This window comes from Ambystoma mexicanum, chromosome 2p (genome assembly GCF_040938575.1).
Source record: "Ambystoma mexicanum isolate Mex_15411 chromosome 2p, UKY_AmexF1_1, whole genome shotgun sequence".
NCBI lineage: Eukaryota > Metazoa > Chordata > Amphibia > Caudata > Ambystomatidae > Ambystoma > Ambystoma mexicanum.
Window position 1 is genome coordinate 75,082,296 of NC_090923.1, and position 23,827 is coordinate 75,106,122.

At 48.1% G+C, this 23,827-nt stretch overlaps 1 protein-coding gene across 3 annotated transcripts in view; it reads left to right on the top strand.

The window, feature by feature from the left end:
* LOC138566223 (laminin subunit beta-1-like) overlaps window positions 1–23,827 on the top strand; it is an 882,924-nt gene that overhangs the window by 542,512 nt on the left and 316,585 nt on the right. For all 3 annotated transcript variants that reach the window (XM_069643284.1, XM_069643285.1, XM_069643283.1), the window contains exons 10-14: window positions 876–1,064; window positions 2,235–2,414; window positions 7,984–8,096; window positions 9,855–9,934; window positions 17,298–17,454. In XM_069643284.1, coding sequence (XP_069499385.1) covers window positions 876–1,064; window positions 2,235–2,414; window positions 7,984–8,096; window positions 9,855–9,934; window positions 17,298–17,454 — 719 coding nt within the window. The remainder of the gene's footprint in view (window positions 1–875; window positions 1,065–2,234; window positions 2,415–7,983; window positions 8,097–9,854; window positions 9,935–17,297; window positions 17,455–23,827) is intronic.

A 23,827-nucleotide genomic window follows, 5' to 3' on the forward strand; every position in this document is an offset into this window, starting at 1 on the left:
GCGCATACTTGATGCTGGGACACTTAAACCGCTGAACCAGCTGCCAGGGAGATGCTGGGTGGAGGAGTTGTGTCCTCTCAGTGCCAACCGTGGGATCACTGGGCTGGTAAGAGGTCCGTGAAGCCGACCAGCTCACAAAAGAGGCATACTGCTCTTTTTTGGCTCATTTGCAAAGGGAATGCATGGCGGCAAGACTTCAGCAAGGAGCGCAACTGTTTCTGATGGAAGTAGAAGATGGAGACATCGCTGCATTTTCTAGATTGCCCATGGACCTTTCCCAAAATGGAAGCTTATACAGGGGTTTGCAACCTGTGGTTCTCTAGATTTATTGGACTACAACTCCCACAATCCCGTCATTGAATATATTGGGTAGGGCTATTAGACGCTGTAGTACAACACATCTGGGGAGCCAAAGGTTGCAGACCACTACAGATTGAGACTGTCATAGGATACATTTGTTCACACTCAAAATGTACTTCATCCTTAGGTGACTTAGTGCCTGCTCCGTACTCACTGGCACACATTTTGCTATTATGATTAATCTAGTATTTGGAGAGCATTGCACTCTGGCATCAGTACTGGAAAATCCAAAATGCACTTGAAAACATGGCTATTTACTTAGAGAGCCTTCTGACTACCTCTCTCCTTTACATCTACCCTGTCTGAACCTGTGTCTTGCAACTAGCGCCTTGACGCCCAAGGGTTTAGTGCACTGCTACAAATGTAAAAATAAAATAAATAAGTGTTATGCCGCCACCATCACACCAGCATCGCAATATTTTGTCGTATACATATTAAACATTGCAGCCAGTCGGGCAGCACCCCCACAAATAATGCAAGTTTATAAATCATGACTATCCTTGTTCCTCCCCCAGAGTGCAACTGCAACAACCACTCCCACCGCTGCCACTTCGACATGGCCGTGTACCTGGCCACCGGGCGTGTGAGCGGAGGGGTGTGCGACCACTGCCAGCACAACACCATGGGTCGGAACTGTGAACTCTGCAAACCCTTCTACTACTTGAACCCCAGAGCCGACATCCGCTCCGAGAACGCCTGTACACGTGAGTGCCACCTACGGTCTAACCGCTTCAGCCTTGACTTGATCAAATGGGGCTATCAGAATGGCCCAAAAAAATGCAAATATGCTCGGATGAAATGTACTGCATGTAAATACATGTGCACATTGATTGTGTGTATGTTAATGTTAATGGGTCTTGTACCGCGCACTGTTGGCACTGGCGTGGTCTATTGCCACTCTAGCGGATGGCGTATATTCTACTACTGGGTGTGCCAAAGACCCCCAACAAAATTACTTGCAAAATGTGTTTAATGCAAGAGTGTACACCTAAGCACTACATGTAGATACTTCGACACACTTCACTTGTCCTGTGTAGGTCTCTAAGATTTGACACTTGGGAAGATGGCAGAGAAGAGGGGAGGAACGTAATTTGCGTTTCCGTCACTCCTTTATCCGTCACTTCCACCATACAAATACTCCAGTATTTGCCCCGCATGGATTTTCATGCCGGCACAAATGCTGGGGAGTCCAACGGAGTCTGACGGATTTTTGCACATTTACGCAAAAAATCCTCGTAATCCCTAAGAATCCATTTAAATTGCTGCCTGCCATGCTTACAGGACAGGCGGTGTTGAGTCAATGTGTGCGGCGGTGTATAAGCCTGCATGCCACCTTTTAGCCCTCCTCTTTGGGACTCCGCTGTGCAAATGAGGACATTTCCGCGGCGGGGACTCATGTATGTGAAAGTGTAAACAAAGCCGGTCTCCACGGCCAAATTACGGGGTCTCTGATATGTGCCACTATGGGCTGGGCATGAAAAGTTTTCAAAAATGGCTGCGTTAGCAGAAGTCGGGGACTCAGAGTCCACTGACTTAATCTGAAGAATCAGTCTTTGGGACTTCTAATGCTAAACCATGCCATTTTAGCATATTTGTTTCATTTATTACAATGAAACATTTTATTATTTATTTATTTATTTCAATTTGTATAAAGCGCCACACGCCCGTAGGCCTCAGGGATATATCTGCTAAATATATCCCAAAAACACACTAAAAGTCTTTTATGTTCCACTTCACAATGAAACAATTGAAGCAGAGTAGTTTGCAAGCTAAGAGGGGCGGTTGCGGGTTGTATCGGTGCTGTTGTCAAGGATGGAAAGCTTTGTGTGTAAACATGTGTAGCCACAGTACGGCCACTCTCTTTACTTCTTCAGAATGCGACTGTGACCCGGTGGGATCCCTGGAAGGGGGCGTCTGCGACAGCCACACGGACGTGAACCTCGGCATGATCGCCGGCCAGTGCCGCTGCAAGGAGAACGTGAAGGGCGAGCGGTGCGACAGCTGCAGAGAGAGCTTCTACGGGCTGAGCAGGAATGACCCCGCCGGGTGCCAGCGTAAGTACCGCGGCCTACTTCCACGCAAGGCATACCCCGTGGCATGGCCTGGCCTGAAACAGTGCGTCCTGCATACCTGCCTCCTCCTGATATCCACTAAGGAGAGGTTCTGCCCACTACAGTGGAGCATTTTGCCACCCACACACACTGATCCTATTAATTATGTATGCAGTGTTTGTATTGAACATTTTATATTGAAAGAACATATAGCGAATATTTTATATCGAAAATGTTTATAGTGAATGCATTTAGGGGTGGGGTAAAGGGTTAAATATTTTGGGAAATGGTGGTGTGGATTTTTAGGTGTCAGAAATGGGGGTTTGGTGGGGTACCCCCCAAAAATAATAATAAAAACAAAAATTGTGCATTCACTATAAAATGTTTTGTTATAAAGGTTTCGATATATAACCATGCTTTATATAATATCATGATATAAAGACATGTAACCATTACCTGTTGTAATAATGTGCATTTTCCATGAAATTGTATTGTCCACTGAGATATACTTTTTAACCAGAGGGTTATTTTGGGATCACATCTTAAAATGGGACCTTTTTGGGTCCACACATTAGGTAAAGTCTCAAAACCTCCAAACGGAGACAGGCAAAGTTTACAGTCCCTTCACAAGCCTAGGGGACCCGTCAGCTCCAGATGTTTTGGACTATGACTCCCATGATCCCTGACCATTGAGTATGTAGGCTAAGCCTGATGCGAGTTGTAGTCCGAAACATCCATTCAGCCAAACGTTGTGGGGCGTTGTTGTAGTGTCTACGTAGGTTCAGGCATTTGTGTTGGCCTCCTATGGGAAGTGACAATGTTCTGTCCCCCCACACCTCTTCTCAGGGACCACCACTCAGACATACAAGGCCGTTCACTACTTTGCCCATTAATGATTCGCAACGTATGATACATTCCTGAAACTCATATCGCCAAGACTTCCAGGGTCCTTTGTGAGAGGGTAGGTGGTATCTCACATACCCACGAACAGCAAAGTATTTTTCCAAGATATCCAAAATAGCAGAATGTATGATCAAGGAGACAAACAATTAGTGCCAGGGACATAATTTCACCAAAATGTCAGGGGTAGCGGGAGTAACTTCACACGACCCTTGACCCCCTGATGACATCACAGGAACTGATGTAATTTGACCCCACCCCGAAGTCATATTGCGGGAAGCGATGGAACACGACCTTTCACCCGTTGACAAAACAGGAAGTGGCATCACATAGCATTGTACACTGCTAAAATATGGTTACGATATCACTATAATGTGATGTACATTTCATGCAAGAATGGATCGCCATATGCATCGTTAAGATCAGTGTGTATAGACCCATATTACCAAATTACTGTGAATGCAAGCAGACGTCCATGACCAAATGATAATAATGTGTTATTATATAGCACTTACGCTTAAGCGCTTTATATAGAAATAAATATGCACTCAGTATCACCCAACCTGTGTTGGTACTCATTTATCGACCTCAGAAGAATGAAAGGCTGAGTTGAGGTGTCTAAGAACAGACTAAATCAGTGACTCACCCCCGAAGTGTGCCTGAAATAAACCTTTAATGAGTCTAGCAATTATATTATACAATTCCAGAAAGACGCGTTATTTGGTATTCCTGTTCTTTCTTATTTAGGGTCAGTGCTGAAAGTGTTAGACTTGTGGCACTCCTGAACAAGAAAGCCAGCCACTCCAGAAGTAAAGAGCCACAGCCCAGGAGCACGCATTACAAAAAAACTTCTGCGACTTAAGGCGACCTCTAAATTACGTCCCTGATAAGTGCCCTTCCATACAAATATGAATAGGATAAAAGTAAGTGTTTCATAACACTATGTTTCATTTCCTTTAAAGAAATGTTCTCTTTAGAACTTCCAAGTATCTGATGCCAGTGCCCCAGAGGTCTGTTGGAAGAGATAAAAAAAGGAGTGGCAGCACCCCAGAAAGGGGCTGCAAAAGAGTAACAGGCTGTCAGTGAAATTGCGCCAGACATATTTGCACATTCCTGAAAATTCTCCAGTCACGTGAAATCTTATCAAAATATTGCCCTACAGGGGAGACGTGAGCTTCATAATGTGTGCTATACTTCATTAAAGAGCCCTAAACATGTGGGTGTATTATTCAAAGAACCCTAGAAGGGAGCGGTGCTCGGGGTAAGGCAAGGAACGCCAGCTCTTACCAAAACATTTACGCCAGGGGCCTACATTCTTTGGCTCTGCAGATGTTCTAAACAGATTACTGTGAAATGATCGGGAAAAAATGACCTTCTGAGAAATGACCACATTTTTAATAATGCGGGCAGACATGCCACGCTCCGCCACACTTCCCCCTACCTTAACCTATCCCCTTACCCCACCCCACATCTATTTTTAATAAAAATGAACAAAAATACCTAACGAATTTGACCAAACAAATTCGGTTATTTCTCATTAGGTATATTTGTATGCAATCATTTCTGTAGATACCGTTCCAGGCTACAGCTCCCATGAGCCCTAGCCACTATACTCAATGGCAAGGGCTCATGGGAATCGTAGTTCCAAACACCTGGCTAGCCGCTGGTTGCATACCCCAGCCCTAGGTAAAGTGATGCAGAATTGTGATCCCTTTAAGACATGCTCAAGGCATGAACATTTCTTCCCAAAGCTAATCTAGCCCTATTAGCCCCTAAACCGTAGATCAAAGCCATGCAAGCCCTTTAGAAAAATCTATTCCAAAGAGTACCATGACCACAGTGAGAGATCTCGTCAACGCGATTGTGCAAAATAGTATCCTGGTGTGGCAGTGTGCAGACGCCCAGTGACTGCAAATACTGTACCTGCAACCAGAGGATGTAGACCAGACTGAACTAATCCTACCCTGAACTGAAGATGAAAGACATCACCAATCGAACTCTCCAGGAACTCTTCATGAAATGCATCCACCCTAGTGCTCCTAAACTGAAATGTAGCCAACAGACTGGTTAGCAATGAGCGGTAATCTCATTGGATTGGATGCAATTACACACATTTTCTAAACCTACAGCACAATTAAATTAAGTTCGTTCATTTATTGAAATTAAGAAGTATTGAGTAAAAGTAATTATCTAAAATATGTGCAAACCCTGCACGCTCTCCCTGGAATAAGTTTCACAGGCTGGGGTGTCTTGAAGGAAACACCCCTTAACACTTACATATTTGACATGAATACACAAATATTTTAGTAGGCAAACATAGTTTCAATGTTCGTGATTTTGAGGAATTTACAACTGGGAGGAGTTTAACAAATTGCAACGGGCCTCGTTCTGAGTTTGTTTGTGCAGGAAAGGTGTGTCTGGAACAGAATAACCGACACTTTTGCCACTAAACCAAAGTCGGATTTGGTGGTAATCTGGACAAAAGTCCTCGGGCCCTTTGCTAGTAAATCCATGGTTAATGCTTTCAAACCCCCACCGTAGCCCTATAAACTGCACAGATGGAGACTAGCGCTGCGTTACCGCAACTCATAATGTGGTCATGAGAACTAATTGCGGTAAATGGAAATTACTTTGATGGTGTTTCTGCAGAAAATACCTCCAAACTCATAAAGATGCCAACGTGTTTAACTCTGATAGTGTGCAGCATGAAAGGCCGTTTTTAAATAAAAACATTGTGTTTGTATAAAAAGGTTAACCAGCATTTTTTTGGTTGACCTTTTCTGCCTTTTGCTGAACCAAACTCCACCCATTTCATACGTCATACCCGCTCTGTAAGGCCCGCTTCCCAGGTAGGCCAACACGAAGTCCCATACATACAGGCGATAAGCAGTCCTAATTATGAGAGCAAACATTGTATGATTTGTAATTACTCTCCTTTCCAAACATTCGTTCTGCTCTAAGCATTTCAAGTAGAAGTTGGAACCTGTTCTGTTGGGTGTTTGACAAGGTGCCTCATGGGTAGTTTTTAGTTTTGGCTGTAGGTGTTGCAATATGCACTGTCTATTATGCGAAATTATTATCATGGGAAGTGAATAAAGGAGATACGTGGGGTGTGAGGAGGGGCGCACAGCCTATTGGTGTCGTTTGACGTTTTAGGCCACCCACTGACTACCAATGGCCATGCTATTCCCATATGGCCAATCACAACCACTACCGGCCCCTCCCTCCCCAAAACACTATCTGTGTGAGCTGGCCTTGTGCTTTCAGAGCAGCTGTCTGGAAGGTAATGGCTTAATTGCAGCTATAACCCGCCTACTGACAGTGTGCCTTAAGCCATTTGATTTATACGCAGTATATGTGTTCTTATATCTGTTCCTTGCACTGAATTCTTTTTAAAAAGGAGCATTGGCAAAGACAATAATATTTAACAGCATAAAATCACAGTGTGAACGAACAACAAATTAGAGCAGTGCCTATCTGCAATTTAGTCTGAAATGATGCTGTATGAAATGTCACTCACTCACCCACTCACTCAAAGATTCACTCACCATCTGATCCCTAATAGTCTTGCATAGGAGTTAGCATGTTCCAGGTACAGCCATAATATACTCTAATACTCACAGATTTTTCTAGATGTTACCACCTTATGCCCAGTTAAAACCATTATGGCAGTGCCTGGTAAAAGCCGACCACATGCCCAGAGAAAAGCCCCCACTTTGGCTTTGCCCAGGCTTGTTAAATAGGGTTAGTACACCTTTTTCTCCTCCCTCATTGTCCAAGTCCTGTCAGGTATAACCTGATACCTAATTTAGCTTTATTTTCTATAAAACTGAGGCCCACAAAGGGCATTGAAATGCAGTGAGGTCTTAGAGACGGTTTGCCAGCCAGAACCTAGAACCGATCAGAGGGGTGTACTCATTGGAATTAAAACCTTGTGTCATTTACGTACCACTATTTCTGATGCAAAGCCATGTGTCAGCACCCACACCAGATGGCCAGATCTCTACGAGAGCCGGCGCATGAGAAAGACATTTAACTAAAAGTAAACAGGCTTTGCCATGGTTGTTAGAATCATTGTATGCAAATTTATCTCATGAATATCAATGAGGGGTATCCTGAAAACCTGATATGGATCTGGCACCCGAGGCCTGGAGTTGGACAACCCAGGTATACCAAAAACATGCACAAGAACATCAAAAGGCTCCTGTGGGTGCTGGAGATAGCATTATGTTTGGTTTCTCTTCATAGAATGATTTATAGGTTTGGTTTCTCTTCGAAGAATGAGCTAGCATGTGTGGCCCCTAGTGAAAGATCACCAGGCAAGAGATACCTTCACCAAAAGAACTCCAGGCATGGCTTCTCTTTGCAAAAAGACTTCCACACATGGCATCTCTTGTGAAAATACCCGTAGGCAGGTATCTCCTTACCAAAAGTCTTCCAGGCATAGCATCTCTTTGCCAAAAGATATCCAAGCTGAGCCCAGTTATTTGAGCTATCAGATGAAAGATATCCAATGTGTTAGGTTTATTCAAAAGATCTCCAAGCATGAAAGCCCCTCCCAATGACAACCATGTGACCATTCGCTAAAACAAGTATGGGTTCGCCGATCCATGGGGTTGTTGGGGTTCTGACAACTGCTGGTGTCCTCATTCTTTCTGCCATCTCTCCACAGCCTGCAGCTGCGACGTCCGAGGGATTATCACCGGAAACACGCCATGCGACCACATCAGCGGAGACTGCTACTGCAAGCGATTCGTTACCGGGCGATTTTGCAATCAGTGCTTGGTGAGCCATCTTCAGACCAATTGTTCTCCATCGAGCTTCAGATCGTTCAGTCTGGAAGCCCCTTTTGTGATCAAGAACCTGTACTAGGAAACGTTGCAAAAACCTTGCTTTGATGAAAGGTGTAAGAAGGAATGGGGCTTGGGGTGCATTGGCTGAATCTCCATGTTGAGCAAGAAAGATGCACCGGCTTAAGGGGCATTGCAAATTCCATGACACCTGAATTTGCAGAATGCTACTCACCTGTCATAACAAGGGTCCTTATAGTATGATGGAGTTATGTGGGTATGCCCTTAGAAACCACCACTGACATTAGCTCATCCCCTGCGTGCTGTCTACATATGGCCCGACCTGGGTACCGGGAGGATAGCTCAGGGGCAACGCGCTCGTCTTAGAAGCAAGACGACACAGAGCAACACAGATTTGATTCCCGGGTCCGCGCTTAGAAACCTCTGGGTATTTAGCGTGTTATATATAACCAATTTCAATTACCCACAGGTGCGAAGGTTTATAATGCCTTCTCAACAGCAACACTATTTTACTTCCAAAGACTTTGATAAAACTCTGGAGGCTGCATTCCGCAATCCTTTGGAATGCTGAGTCCTCTTCGACACACAGACTCACCGCCGCTGCTTACAAGCAGACGTTGAATGGACGATGCATAGCTCATCCACTCAACAATAACAACGCACATGACCATGAGAGTAGACGACTGTGCGTCCCTGTACCTCGAAAAGCCAGCCCTTCCACTCACAGGTACACCTTCCTTTCCATCCATGCTCGGTCACTCGGTGGAAAAAGCATGTAGGTTAAAACTAGCAAATCATTGCATCCCCTTTGTGCCCTATATGTTGGCCACCGCTGGCAGGATATCTCTTAAAAGATATATTCTTAAAGAAGCTGCCGCAAGAAAAGCATCTCCCGCGCTTAGCTTGTTGTCTTTTGCCAATTTGATTGCGGCATCAAAAATACTTCATCCTCGCCGCTGTGGTCTAAAGATACTATAAAGGAGACGAAGATGTTTGGAATCAGAAGACAGTACTTCAGTCATTTATTCATGCATACCCAAAGAAATGCAGGTCCCTCATTTATGAGGAGATTGTGTATGGTAGTGGCGACAGAGGCCCACTGTTGATACCTGGGCAACACTCTGCTTCTGAGATACACACTTCCACACACAAAGGAATTCTGTAAAATAATGTAAATGATAATGCAAAATCACTACTGATAACTTCCTGATGAAGCTGCCAAGAAGAGTGGCGAAACATGTGTCGGGAAATCACTTGATGAGCAATTTGCTGTTCATAAAATATTGATTAATATCAAATCTCACCGAACAGGATTAGCATTTCTTTAAGGGTGAATAGAGGAAATTGTGAAATTCCTAGCTACAGAATTCCAAACCACTTCTTCGCCATTATCTATGTTGAATTACAAGGCATAGGAAGGCTATGTAAGGAAGTAGTGGTGCTTGGTCCCAAATTGTGGAATAATCTACTACAAGAAGTAAAACTCGACGAAGACCATGGCAAGTTCAGGAAAGCATTGAAGGCCCAACTCTTCATGTAAGCTTTCCCTTAACCATAAAATGAAGATGTGGTGTCCTTGGCTTAGCTTCTAAATGGTTCATCTCACTCTGTGTATGTGTAGCGTGTTACAAATCACTGAATAAATAACCTCAACATAATAACATCTGTTTAGCCACTGCCAACCATGTTGCTCTCCATCTTTCATTCCTGATATCTTATTTATTTTTTGCAGCCAGAGTTTTGGGGTCTCAGCCATGACATCGCTGGCTGCCGTCCATGTGCCTGCGACTTTGGGGGTGCTTACCACAACAGGTATGATAACCTTTTCTTCTGTAGGGGAGATCCACGATAGATAACGAGGAAAGGTGGAGTGTTTCTCTTTGTTTATTCATGTCACAGGTCACACGTCACTGGGAGAAATAATGCAGGCTCACAGTTCAACATATTCCCTCAGAATAACGCTCATTCCCAGAGCTTAACCCCCCATCTGCAGTTTAATGCACGGACATTTGAAAACAAAAATAATATGCAGCGGAATGTACTTTCCTGAAAATGTCGTGTTGGCCCAGCATGTCAACAACAGAGGGCCCTCACTCCGACTTTCTTAGCTAAGCTCTACTCCTGCAGACTATGAAACTTCATCAAGTTCTGTAAAATAGTGACATCGCATTGTAATGACCTCCGCTGCGTTATGTTATAACACGGGTGTGTTTCCCCCTAAATCAAAGGACTGCACGCTTTGGCTCTGCAGATGGACTCCAACTCCCGTCAGTCCAAGCCAGCATAGTTAATTGTGTGGAATGATGGAAGTCGGAGTCCAACACCTTGGGCGAGCCACAGGTTGCAGAACTATTCAGGCTCATGCATACACAGATGGATTCCGCCAGAGCCAGGATGTTCTGCGTCAGATCCAGACCAGATTTCATGAGCCAAGTTTTGGAGTAACTGATTTCCACGCCCACATGATGATGGTGCTGATGGGGTGGTCACGCGCGGCGCGCCACAGATGTGCTGCCAGGGTATCGCTGCCACTTTCTACAGGTACTCCCACTGCCCATCAACTGCCTCATACCTGTACCTGCTGGTTCTGGCTCCTTGCAGACCTCCCTGGTGAATTAGACCCGCTCCGATCGGCAATAAGGTTCCACAATTCTTTTAAGAGGTGCCAGACCCATGTGTGCTCAATGCAGCACCACAACTACCAATGCCAATGGAGCCAGACAGGGCACATGCTTGCCAATGGGGCCAGGCAGGGCACATGCTTGCCACTGGGGCCAGGCAGGGCTCATGCATTTCAATGGGGCCAGGCAGGGCACATGCTTGCCAATGGGGCCAGGCAGGGCACATGCTTGCCAATGGGGCCAGATATGGCTCATGCTTCTTAATGGGGCCAGGCAGGGCTCATGCTTCCTAATAGGGCCAGGCAGGGCTCATGCATTTCAATAGGGCCAGGCTGGGATAATGCTTGCCAATGGGGCCAGGCTGGGCAAATGCTTGCCAATGGGGCCAGGAAGGGCTCATGCTTCCCCATGGGGCCAGCCAGGGCACCTGCTTCCCCATGGGGCCAGGAAAGGCACATACATGCCAATGGAGCCATGCTGGGATAATGCTTGCCAATGGGGCCAGGCAGGGCAAATGCTTGCCAATGGGGCCAGGCAGGGCTCATGCTTCCTCATGGGGCCAAGCAGGGCTCATGCTTCCCCATGGGGCCAGGCAGGGCTCATGCTTCCCCATGGGGCCAGGCAGGGCACATGCTTGCCAATGGGGCCAGGCAAGGCACATGCATGCCAATGGGGCCAGGAAGGGCTCATGCTTCCCCATGGGGCCAGACAGGCCACCTGCATGCCAATGGATCCAGGCAGGGCACATGCTTGCCAATGGGGCCAGGCAGGGCTCATGCATTTCAATGGGGCCAGGCTGGGCACATGCTTGCCAATGGGGCCAGGCAGGGCACATGCTTGCCAATGGGGCCAGACATGGCTCATGCTTCTTAATGGGGCCAGGCAGGGCTCATGCTTCCTAATACGGCCAGGCAGGGCTCATGCATTTCAATAGGGCCAGGCTGGGCAAATGCTTGCCAATGGGGCCAGGAAGGGCTCATGCTTCCCCATGGGGCCAGCCAGGGCACCTGCTTCCCCATGGGGCCAGGCAAGGCACATGCATGCCAATGGAGCCATGCTGGGGTAATGCTTGTCAATGGGGCCAGGCAGGGCAAATGCTTGCCAATGGGGCCAGGCAGGGCTCATGCTTCCCCATGGGGCCAGGCAGGACTCATGCTTCCCCATGGGGCCAGGCAGGGCTCATGCTTCCCCATGGGGCCAGGCAGGGCTCATGCATTTCAATGGGGCCAGGCTGGGCACATGCTTGCCAATGGAGCCATGTTGGGGTAATGCTTGCCAATGGGGCCAGGCAGGGCTCATGCATTTCAATAGGGCCAGGCTGGGGTAATGCTTGCCAATGGGGCCAGGCTGGGCAAATGCTTGCCAATGGGGCCAGGAAGGGCTCATGCTTCCCCATGGGGCCAGGCAGGGCTCATGCTTCCCCATGGGGCCAGGCAGGGCACATGCTTGCCAATGGGGCCAGGCAAGGCACATGCATGCCAATGGGGCCAGGAAGGGCTCATGCTTCCCCATGGGGCCAGGCAGGCCACCTGCATGCCAATGGAGCCAGGCAGGGCACATGCTTGCCAATGGGGCCAGGCAGGGCTCATGCATTTCAATGGGGCCAGGCTGGGCACATGCTTGCCAATGGGGCCAGGCAGGGCACATGCTTGCCAATGGGGCCAGACATGGCTCATGCTTCTTAATGGGGCCAGGCAGGGCTCATGCTTCCTAATAGGGCCAGGCAGGGCTCATGCATTTCAATAGGGCCAGGCTGGGCAAATGCTTGCCAATGGGGCCAGGAAGGGCTCATGCTTCCCCATGGGGCCAGCCAGGGCACCTGCTTCCCCATGGGGCCAGGCAAGGCACATGCATGCCAATGGAGCCATGCTGGGGTAATGCTTGTCAATGGGGCCAGGCAGGGCAAATGCTTGCCAATGGGGCCAGGCAGGGCTCATGCTTCCCCATGGGGCCAGGCAGGGCTCATGCTTCCCCATGGGGCCAGCCAGGGCACCTGCTTCCCCATGGGGCCAGGCAAGGCACATGCATGCCAATGGAGCCATGCTGGGGTAATGCTTGTCAATGGGGCCAGGCAGGGCAAATGCTTGCCAATGGGGCCAGGCAGGGCTCATGCTTCCCCATGGGGCCAGGCAGGGCTCATGCTTCCCCATGGGGCCAGGCAGGGCTCATGCATTTCAATGAGCAGATGAGGATTAGTAGGAGTAGAAATGGCCCACTCAGCCCTCACACGTCTACAAACCAAAACACAACGCAATCATAAAGGTAAAAGAGGGGCCATCAAGGGATATACCGCCATCACCTTTTGTGGTAATATGGGTGGGCAGAGGGAAGGCTATACTCCTAAGATGGGTGGGAAGGTGAGCCAGTACAGACCCAAACAAAACAGTATCACAGTCCGAAATAGATGGAATGTCCAATAAAGATTTTCAATGAAATATAAACACTTTAATAAAGCACAGCATCTGCACGTAGAACAAAAGAGATTACTATACAAACCAACCCCAAAGGAAAGAACAGAAGAGATGCGACACACTGGATAAAGTAGCACTCCGAGTGTGGTTCCGGGGATGCTAGGTAAGGTACTAACATGAAAAGGGATATAGACTGAAAACAGGAGCAATCTTGATGTAACCAGTCTCTGGGGTTCACAGTGGACCGTGGGGACAGTTCAATGTCAACAGTACCTGGATTCACTTCTTTGTGGGCTGAAGCATCAGACGTGGTGTCGAACGATGATGCAAGCTGATAAGGCTCAGTTCGAGCACGTAGCATTGTGGAGGCCCTGACAGCAAGCAGGTGTCGAGCAGGGGGTGAATATGGGTGCTATGTATGGCTTGCAGTTGGCCAGGCCGAATGGGGCTTTAGCCACTGGGAGGGGTCAGAGAGTGACGCTCAAGCAATTGGATTCTGAGGGCAGTGGTTGTCGAAGTGGTGATCGAGGGTGAGTCGATGTGGGACCGATGAGGCAACAGTTCACAGGCTAGCTGGGCCGAGCTGTGGTTGTAGCCCCCGGTTAGAGTTGGCAAGTGACTCTTCAAAGGTTTGATTTGAGGTTCAGCATTGAGCAGTCTCTCCGGGCCTAGAAAGCGACATGGATTGCTAGGACACAATGCAGTGCCAAGCTGGTTTATATGTAGGCAAATAGTTCAGCTGCTTGGAGAAATACAGGCACTAGTGCCAGCACCTTCCCTATGGTTAAGGATGCGGGGAACACAAAGGAGCTGGTTTGGTGTGAGAGAAAAAGAAGTGTCAGGTGATTTGGCCATCCAGTTGCTGTGAGGCTTTTGCAAAGGACTCAAGGACAGGATGCATCCGCTCAGGGTCTACTCTTTAAACCTAGGCGATTAGTCACAGCGTGGTTGGTTCTGGTCCACAGCACTGATCACTCCTGATGTGTCCTGGGAGTGTTAGGGGACAGATCTTCCTTCTGTCTTGGACGGCTCCATCTTCACCTCAGGATGAGAGCTTTGGAAAGTGCAACTGTCCCAAAGGAAGTGCAGCGACAATCTTCAGAATTAATCTATGGCCTTAAAGGATCCTTGAGGTGAAAGAAAAGTTAAAGACAGTGGAGATGTGCAACACAGGGATAATAGGATAAGATATGGGATTAAGGTGGGCATAAACATGTTAAAATGTATAAACGTAGTGAACACAACCCTGATGAAGGGCAGGACAACTGAAACACTGATCTACATGATGTGAGTCAATATTCTATCTAAAGAAATATCAACATTTCTATGAATAGAGTTTCCAGTGGCCATGCATGAGAAGGCCATCCAGTTATGGTTTTCCTTGGAATTCTGAGACTTGTAGTTCTCCTATATTTCGAATGGGAAGTAAAAAACTCCCACAAAAAGTCCCACAATCCAAAGGGCAACAAACAGGGCTCCATGGCCTCCTCATGCATTGCCATGGGAAACTTGACAGCTCTCTATGAATTGTCTGAATGTACTAGAATAATGGCACAAGCCTTGGAAGCTTATGGCTGAAATATTCCATCATCTTTCAATGCCTTCCAGAAATCCCTTTAGTGCCGCTCCAGGTGCTGGTTGTTCCCAGATTTCCAGAGAACCCACCTTCTATCGCAGGGGCCTGAAACCTTTGACTCTACATATATATATATTGGAATACAAATCCCATCATACCTAGCCATCAGAGCCAATGGTGAGTTATCATGGGAGCCGTAGTCCAAAACATATGGAGAGCTGAATATTGCAGATCCCTGTGCTATCGGCTTCTTTGGCAGGTTTCTGGAGTCTGAGACTGATCTGATTGCACCGATAAACTCTTGCAAACATGTAACACACCCTCAACTCCCAGTGACCTCCAATCATCTGTAATGGAAACGAAGGTCCTGATTTGCAAAGATTTGCACCGGAGGAGCAAATCAGGAGAGTGCTGTCAAAATCTCAGATTTACTCCCGCGTCCTTGTACCTGATTCACAAAGCCTTAAACTAGAGCATGTCCAGAGTTTCCTGAAGCATCTCTGAGAAAATCTTTGAGAATGACATTTGCACTCGAGCATCTCAAAGATGCTCCAGGCAGATCCGATTTGCTCCAGGCAGATCCTTTGTGAATAAAGTATGAAGAAGCAGGAGCTGGTTGAAGCCTCGACTTATTGGGGGCTGCGTTACCCAAGGCTGCATCCTGGGGGTGGGCCTACTGGTGACCCAGAGGTAAAATCCACAGCAGAGTCCTGGGGCCAGTGGTTGTTCCTGTAGGAGGGGAGCAAAGGTGAAACCGACATGACTGGATTGTGAGTGGAGTCCAGATGATGACATGACTCCACATTGGGAGACAATAACTTGTAAGATGCCCGCGAAGCTGGAATGTAGCAGCCAGAATGATTGCGTGGCCAACAAATGGGTGGGTCCGAAAATACTTCAATGAATGCAACCCTACAATTAGAGCCTAGGCCCACCCCTTTGTCTCGGGAGGATAGCTCTGCGGCAACGTGCTCACCTTGGAAGCAAGACGACATGGAGCAATACAGGTTCGATCCCCGGGTCCGCTCTTAGAAACCTATGGGTATTAAGCATGTTATAAATAACCTATCATATCATATCAAGCGCCACTACATCATACATGTGGATGGCATGCTCCACTCGTCTGTAGACCATCCGGAATGAGACTGTGAATGAGGAGCAAGACACTGCCCCAGGCCTACTCTGCTGATCCCCCTGCCCCCGCTTGTATTTCTGGTACCCTCCCAGTGTACTACCCCCATGACTTGAACAGTGCTTGATTGCTTCCCGAAGCTAGGTCCATGCTTAACACCCTAAAAATAATAATAATGATATAATAATCATTCTTAATTGACCAGTCACACAGCCAACAGCTCCATTGGGAAATACTGGAAATCCCCAACAATGTGGTAGTCGAGGAGTTAAACAGTGCTCCTGGAGATACCGGAAGGACCTCCTCCCCCCACCTCCATTCTAGATGCCCGAGTGCAAGCTCTCGTCTCCTATTGCCCCCATGCTCTGGAACACACTCCCTCCGGCTCTCAGATCTACTCCTAACCATTTTCAATGTAGGCATCTTTTGAAAATGCTTCTCTTATGAAACATCTAGCTGTGTTTGATGTCTTAGCGCCAAGATGCATTCAGGCCTATGAGCGCTTTATAAAACTATATAACAGAACGTGCCGTATACCAGGACTGTATCCGCCAGGGGTGTTGCTAGGTCTGGAAAAGATATGGGGCTAAACTAATGTCGGGACTGTCCGGACCCTGGGCTAGCTAGCATTTTGGTTGCAAGCCCTGAGCTTCTATCTGGGGCTACAACCAAAAGATCAGGGCTATAGCCCCCTCAGCCCACCCCTAGCAACGCTTCTGCGTATCGCGCTGGAGAACTTGGTTCATCCCCACCATCTCCCTCTCGGGGAGACCTGCATCATGGCTCAGTAAGAATAATCCTTAGGGTCCCTCCCATTGAGGACAGCCAATGCACAAACCCCAGTTAACTCGCTGTTGTTATGAAAAGATAAACGTTGGTTTGTTATCCTGACCTCATTCACCTTTTCTGCAATATATTATTCTATACAGAGGGCCTAGAACATACATGTACATACCAGTGGCCATGGTTTCATTTTCAAGACCCACACCTGCACACCACAAAAACAAACATCGCATCACAGACCATAGTCCCGTTATATTGCTCTGTACACTACCTTCGCTCCAGCAGCTGTATGTCTCTACTCCGGGTACACCCTCGCATTCCTCCTTTTTAAGCCATTACCCTGCCCGCACGTGACTCCTCCCACAGATGACACGCATGCGCATTCCTCCTGTGTAGAGCCAGATGGCCCACACAGCTGCCATATCCTGGGAAAGCCATTACCCTGCCCACACGTGACTCCTCCCACAGATGACACGCATGCGCATTCCTCCTGTGTAGAGCCAGATGGCCCACACAGCTGCCATATCCTGGGAAAGCCATTACCCTGCCCGCACGTGACTCCTCCCACAGATGACACGCATGTGCATGCACTGCTAAGACTGCCATGCCCCGTTCGAGCCGCGACTTCTCCTAATCTTCTTTCTCTCTGCAGGTGTTCGATGGAGAATGGTCAATGCGACTGCCGGCCCCACCTCATCGGCCGCCAGTGTGAAGACGTCCAGCCGGGCTACTTCTGCACGCCCCTTGACTACTATACCTATGAGGCCGAGAGCGCCAGGGGCGTATCAATCGGTGACCCGGATTTACCCGTAAGCACATGGCTCCGCCAGCACCTCTCTTCCATACCTGGCTTCTGAGGGCACTGAGGGGCTGCTGTCCCAATTCCGTGGTGACTCAAGGTTAAGGTCCAACATGGTGACATTCTATGCGAGCAGAGTCAGGAGAGGAAAGGTGAGGAGAGGAGGAGAGGAGGGGATAGGAGGAGAGGAAAGGATGAGAGGAGAGGATAGGAGAAGAGAAGAGAAGACTGATGGAGAGGGTAGGGGAGGGGTGGGGAGGGACAGAAAGGAGAGGAGAAAAGAGAAGAGAAGAGAAGAGAAGAGAAGAGGGAAGAGGGGCAAGGATAGGGGAGAGTTGAGTTCTACAAAACACTAAAACCATGACTCACCAATACCTGCTAGACGAATACAAATCCCTCCTTCCCTCCACCAACAGTCCTGCACCACTGTATGAAATGCCAAGCCTAAAGCTGTCTCCCTACCATTGCAAAGCGCTCTGCTTTTCTCGAGAAAGGTTCACCCTGTAAACAATATCACAACATATATACATAATAAAGGAAATTAGAGTGGAGGAGAGGAGCAGACAGAGGAAGAGAGGAGAGCAGAGGAGAGGAGAGTGACAGGGAGCGTAGGACAGGAAGAGAAGGGAAGACGAGGAGTGCGGAGGGGAGAGGAAGGGAAGGGTTTGGAAGGGAAGGGAAAGGAAGAAGAGGTGAAATTAGGAGGAAATATGAAAGAACAAAGGCAAGAAGAGGAGGAAGAATGGCTGGGTGAAGGGAGATAAGGGACGAAAGGTCCGACGGAGAAGAAGATTGAGATACTAGGTAGGAGCATGGGAAGAAGGGCAAATGAATGGGCAGCATGAGCAAACAAAGGAGGCAACACAGGTGGTGGGAGATAAAATCAGGTAGTGTGTGTGTGTGCCAGAGCTGGAGCCTGTTGGCTCTTGTTACAGAATAAAGAACGGCTTCTACAAATCTGAGATCACTCTGGGGCATTCAGTTCAGGCGTGTGAACTTAATGTGCTTCGCTTCCACTCACATCACAAAAAGGGCGCTTGTGAAAAACATGAATCACATGTTTTCTGGTTCTTTCCTTTTTGTAAGAAACGTTTGTTGGGATTTCTAGGGCTTTTTGCTGCTGTTTGTTTGTAGGGATTTCTGGTGCTTTTTACTGCTGTTTGTTGGGATTTCTAGGGCATTTTTCTGCTGTTTGTTTGTTAGGATGTCTTGGGCTTTTTGCTGCTGTTTGTTGGGATTTCTGGGTCTTTTTTGCTGCTGTTTGTTTGTTGGGCTTTCTGGGGCTTTTTGATGCTATTTATTTTTTGGGATTTCTGATTCTTTTGCTGCTGTTTGTTTCTTGGGGTTCTGGTTCTTTCTGCTGCTGTTTGTTGGGCTTTCTGAGGCGTGTTGCTGCTGTTTGTTGGCTTTCTGGCACTTTCTGCTGCTGTTTGTTGGGATTTCTGGGGATTTTTGATGCTATTTATTTTTTGGGCTTTCTGATTCTTTTTGCTGCTGCTTGTTTGTTGGGCTTTCTGGGGATTTTTGCTGCTGTTCATTTCATGCTAAGTAATATTTTCTATGTGCAGCCCTGCATATTTACCAGGACTGTACAACCTTATTGTAGGCCTGTTACCAACGCCTGAAGCCCATTATTGGTAAACTTTGAAACCTAAAAGACGAAAAGAATTATATTATTTTCTGATTACATTAACCTGCCTATTGTAGTATTTGTAATCTCAATGTTTTAGTATTTTGTAATTCATATGGGAAAATCATTATATCTATGCCCTTGATAAATGTATTGAATCTTCTGTATGTTACAGGACACATCTCGTGAATTTGAATGAGGGGTATCCTGAAAACCCGACATGGATCCTGCCCTCAAGGCATGGGCACATAGGCTGAGATGTCCTGGAGTGGAAATATTTTGTGTCTGTAATCTCTGCTGTGAGGGAAACTAAAGGCACAACCTCCAGATTCCTGAATTTCATCATGTTGAGCTGGTTATTGTCATGCACCTGGCCATCCTTTTGGCCCGGTGCATCAAGGGTGTCCAGAGTGTGGTCTGCTTCAGGTGCATGGGCATTAGGGTACCCAGGATACACTGTTGTGGAGGACGGCATTGTCTTGCATCATCGGTGTGATGCTGGAAATGCATCAGAGGGACAGGGCCTCTGAATCCTTGTCCTTTACTGCTTTTTATCGTGTGTTCTGTCATGTTTTCTGCCCAGGAGTCCATGTGGGACTCCTGGCAGTGCAGCTCTCTCTTTTGGTTTGGTGAACAGACCCATGGGATACCCTTATGGCACCCATGGGTAGGGGTACAACCCTGGGCCCCTGGTGTATGTTTTTGGGCACCTGTGGGTGGCCCACAGAGCAGGGTATGGGCTGGTGGCAGCTCCATGCTGAATTTGACAGGTGCTCTGGGTGTCCTCCATTTTGGGATACCCAGGCCCTGCCATTGGGATCAGTTGATTCCTGATAGGAAGCAAGATGGCCCCTGTGGCCTCTTGCTTTCTATTGCCTGTTACCCTGTTTCCCAAAGTCCTGGGAAGCCCTGACTCTGTCCCTTCCCCCTGACTGGCTGTTGGGTGGAAGTTCCATATATGGTGATGTTGTGAAGGCCCAGCTAGACTGACTGGAGCCTTCCCAGTGACTGTATGTTGTGGGTACCTCCTGTGGGTGGGACCTGGGTGAATGGAGTGTGTGACCAATATACACTCCTTGTTGTGGTTGTCTGGTTTCTGGCATGAGAGAAAAAGACTGAGACAGCCCTGCATGAAACTGGCCTGAATGCAGTGTGTAGTGTTGAATGGCTGGGTACTTGTCCCAATCCACATTCCTTGTTGTGAGTGTCTGAAAGGGAGGAGTGTGGCCTGAATGCACTGTGTGCCTGATTGGCTGACTGACTGCATGAATGCCCTTCTGTATGATTGGCTGCTGAGTGTGTGCCAGCAGTGTGGATGAGAGACAGAATAGTATATCTGTGGACCTCTCACCACTGGAAATTGTTCAGAAGCGTTCAGAAGCTGAGTCTCCACTCTAAGAGTAACTGGAACTGCTGATCCTCGACGTCCAGCTGGAAGAAGAAGACTTGCTGTTGCATTTGCTTCGACCGATCCGAAGGCTGCCGAAATCGTCGAAGACTGACCCGAGAGAGGACCTGGTAAGGCGCCCTCTTCCTGTGCTCCGAGGGACCATCGAGCACCGCTCCATCTTCGCCGAAGCGCCCTGGAAGACAGACCCTCGAAAGGCTGCCGACCCGAGACGGGACCGCCGAGGAGATCGAAGTGAAGCACCCGGACATCGCCGCCGTCGAAGTCCATTGCCGTCGACCAGGGTTCACAGGTTTGTGTAACTGCTGGAGGCCCGTCGAAGTTGTGTTGCCCAGCCGTGGGAACCACTTGACGCCGTGCCGCCGACGACCGGAGCCGCCCGCTCCTTTGCCTAAGAACATTTGGATCGAAGGACTCCCTCGTCCGCACCGTCGACCGCTTTATCCTGCCGGAGAAAGTCGAGGACGACCAACGCGCCGAGGAGAAACCTGCCGGTGGGTTTCCCGCCACCCGAAGACCACAAAGACTCGAACGACTCGACGCCCTTGCTGGGCCTCCGTCTCCACAATCTTTGCGGTCCAGAAATATTGTCACCGAGGTGCCCCGCACGCCTCTGCCTTGCAGGACGCCGACGCTCCGACGCCAACGAGCACCGCTCGGACGAAGCAGCCGCCTCATCGACGCCGTTCTACCCTGTTTGTCGACAGACGTTCGACGCCCCGTGTCTCCCGCTTGAAAGGGAAGGCATTCAAGAAGGGCCGTCGATTCCCCGCCGCCGAACGCCGAGTTCCTCGACGCTTCTCGACGCCTCTCGACGATCCGTGACTCCCGCTTGAAAGGGGGTCGCTCAAGAAGGATCTGTCGACGCCTCTTCGAAGAACTCGACTCCACCAGGTACATTGGGGGGGTAAAAACATTATAGGAGGGAATAAGACTTACAGAACAATATATGGACTGGGCTTGTGCTATATCTTTATTTTTTTGCCCAGGTGGGGGATCTCCACACAGAACTGTGTCTAGTGGTAGGGGCCAGTATTCTGCCTATTGCTCAACCATCTTATTCTTTCTCCTCTCTCTATTGCTGGTTTCACTCTATTGATCTGTGTGACATTGTTACAGTATTGTTGATGCACTTTAATAAGATCTAATACAAAGGGTGGCACCACTTTAGAATTGTATATATTTGCCATTGTTGATTTTCCTAAGTACAAAGTGAGTTATTATGATAAGTGTACATAACCTTGAATATTGATTATATAAAGACTGTGTTCTAACCAATACAGTGTGTGGGCATTCCTTTGTAGGGGCTTGGGGACTACACTGTACTTAAGAACCAGCCTGCATCACCTTCTGAGAAGCTAGGCCTTGATTGCTCGTCCATTGCTACCGTAATAGAGAATCTTGGCTGGGGTCTTCTGTGCCTCTCTTCTACCATATAGAGAGCAGAAGTACAGACACCCCCTACCAGTCTTTACACTGGTGGCAGCGGTGGGATGCTTATGGTTTTAAGAATCAGTGCCACTTACAAAATATCTGCACTTTATTAAATTAAGGTTTAGTTGTGTACAAGATAACTGCATTACTAACAATGGAGTCTATTGCAAATGGCAAATTGACTCGGATGAGCTTGGAGGCTCTCCAGAGTGCTTGTGAAGCCAGGGAGTTAGACTTTGTGGACAAGTCTAGGGCTGAGCTGATAGCTGCCCTGGTGGACTACCAGACTGATGGTGAAACTCTTGATGAGGGGGGGAATGCAACCAATGAGGACTCTGCCCCTGGGGTTTCTGCTGAATCTGTTTCTGGGAATGCCGCCATTCCTACTGCCTCTGTTCCAAACCCCAGCAATTCCTTGGAGCTTGAGTTATTAAGGATGAAATTGGCCTTTGAATACCGCAAGTTGGAAATAGATGCCGAACTTAAGAAAGAGGAGTTGGCTCAACAAGTGGAGCTCAAGAATAGGGATCTTGAACTCAAGAGCCAGGACACTGAATGTCAGAGAATCCAGCTAGAGAAAGCTAGAGTGGAGACTTCAGCTAAAACCAGTGAGAGTGTCAGGTCCCCAGCCACCAAGTTTATGAAAGATTTGGTTGGTGTATTTGTGGAGGGTTCAGATATCCTCCAATGGATTGAAGCGTTTGAAATGGCTTGTGCGATTCATGATGTTGATAAAAGAGATTGGGCTAAGTGTTTGTTAAGCAGAGTGCCTCAAACTGGATATGACTGTATTCTGAAGCTGAGTGTGGAAGAAAGGGGTCAGTATGAGTGTATGAAGGCTGCTTTGATTGCCAAGTTTGGCAAGACACCTACCCAATACCTTAGAAGGTTCAGGGATTTTAAGAAAAGAGAGAATGTGTCTTGGGTTGACTGGGTGAGTACTGCGCACATGAACATGATGGGGTGGAACGATGGATACAAGGTTAAGACTTTTGTTGAATTGTCCCACCTCTTGTTCTTTGAGCATTTTTCTGAAGCCTGTTCACCAGAGCTGCGTCAGTATGTGGCTGACCAGAACATTTTGGACCCCTTTAAGCTGGCTAAGTTGGCTGACAAGTGGGTCTCCCACCGGGTGTCCCCTAAGGACTCCAGTGGGAAGGACAAGGACAAAGAAAAGGGGGCCTCTCAGAAAGCTGAGGAGTCCTACAAGCAGTCACAGTCGGGTAAACCTAAACCTTCCTCTCCCAAGACCCAAAAATCTAGTGGGGATAAGTCATCTGTGGGTGGGAATAAGAGTAGTGGTCCACCTGCTGCAAAGCAGGCTCCCAGTGGTTCCAGTACCGTACCCCGCACTCCTGGCGCTTGTTGGGACTGTGGGGCTCTGGATCACAAAAGGGGTGACTCCAAGTGTAAAGGTAAGGCACTTGGAGTACAGGCTGTCAGCCTGACCTACCCTTACCCCATGTCTGAGGTGGAGGCCACTGTCCTCCCCTCCTCTACCGGGATCACATTTGGTGCTCCGGTAGAGATTTCCTTAGTGTCCCTTGGGGCCTGGGACCAGTATGCAGAAGTACTGGCGACTATCCCACAGAACACCCGTAGGTTTTTGAGAAGTGTCCTCTTCAATGGCCAGCCTTCTACTGGTTTGAGAGACACTGGGGCAAGCATGACAGTGGTGGACAGGACCCTGCTCAAGCCAGAGGACTATGTAGGTGCTCCTCTGAGAACCACCAGGTTAGCTGGTGGGCCTCCCAAATTATCACCTGTAGCCTTAGTCACACTCATGATTGGAGACAAGACAGCAAAGCTTCCTGTCCTGGTTCAGGACAATGTCCCTGCTAACATTCTGTTAGGAAATGATCTAGTAGAGTTGGGGTTGATCTCGGATGGTCTTCCCATGACTGCTGCTGC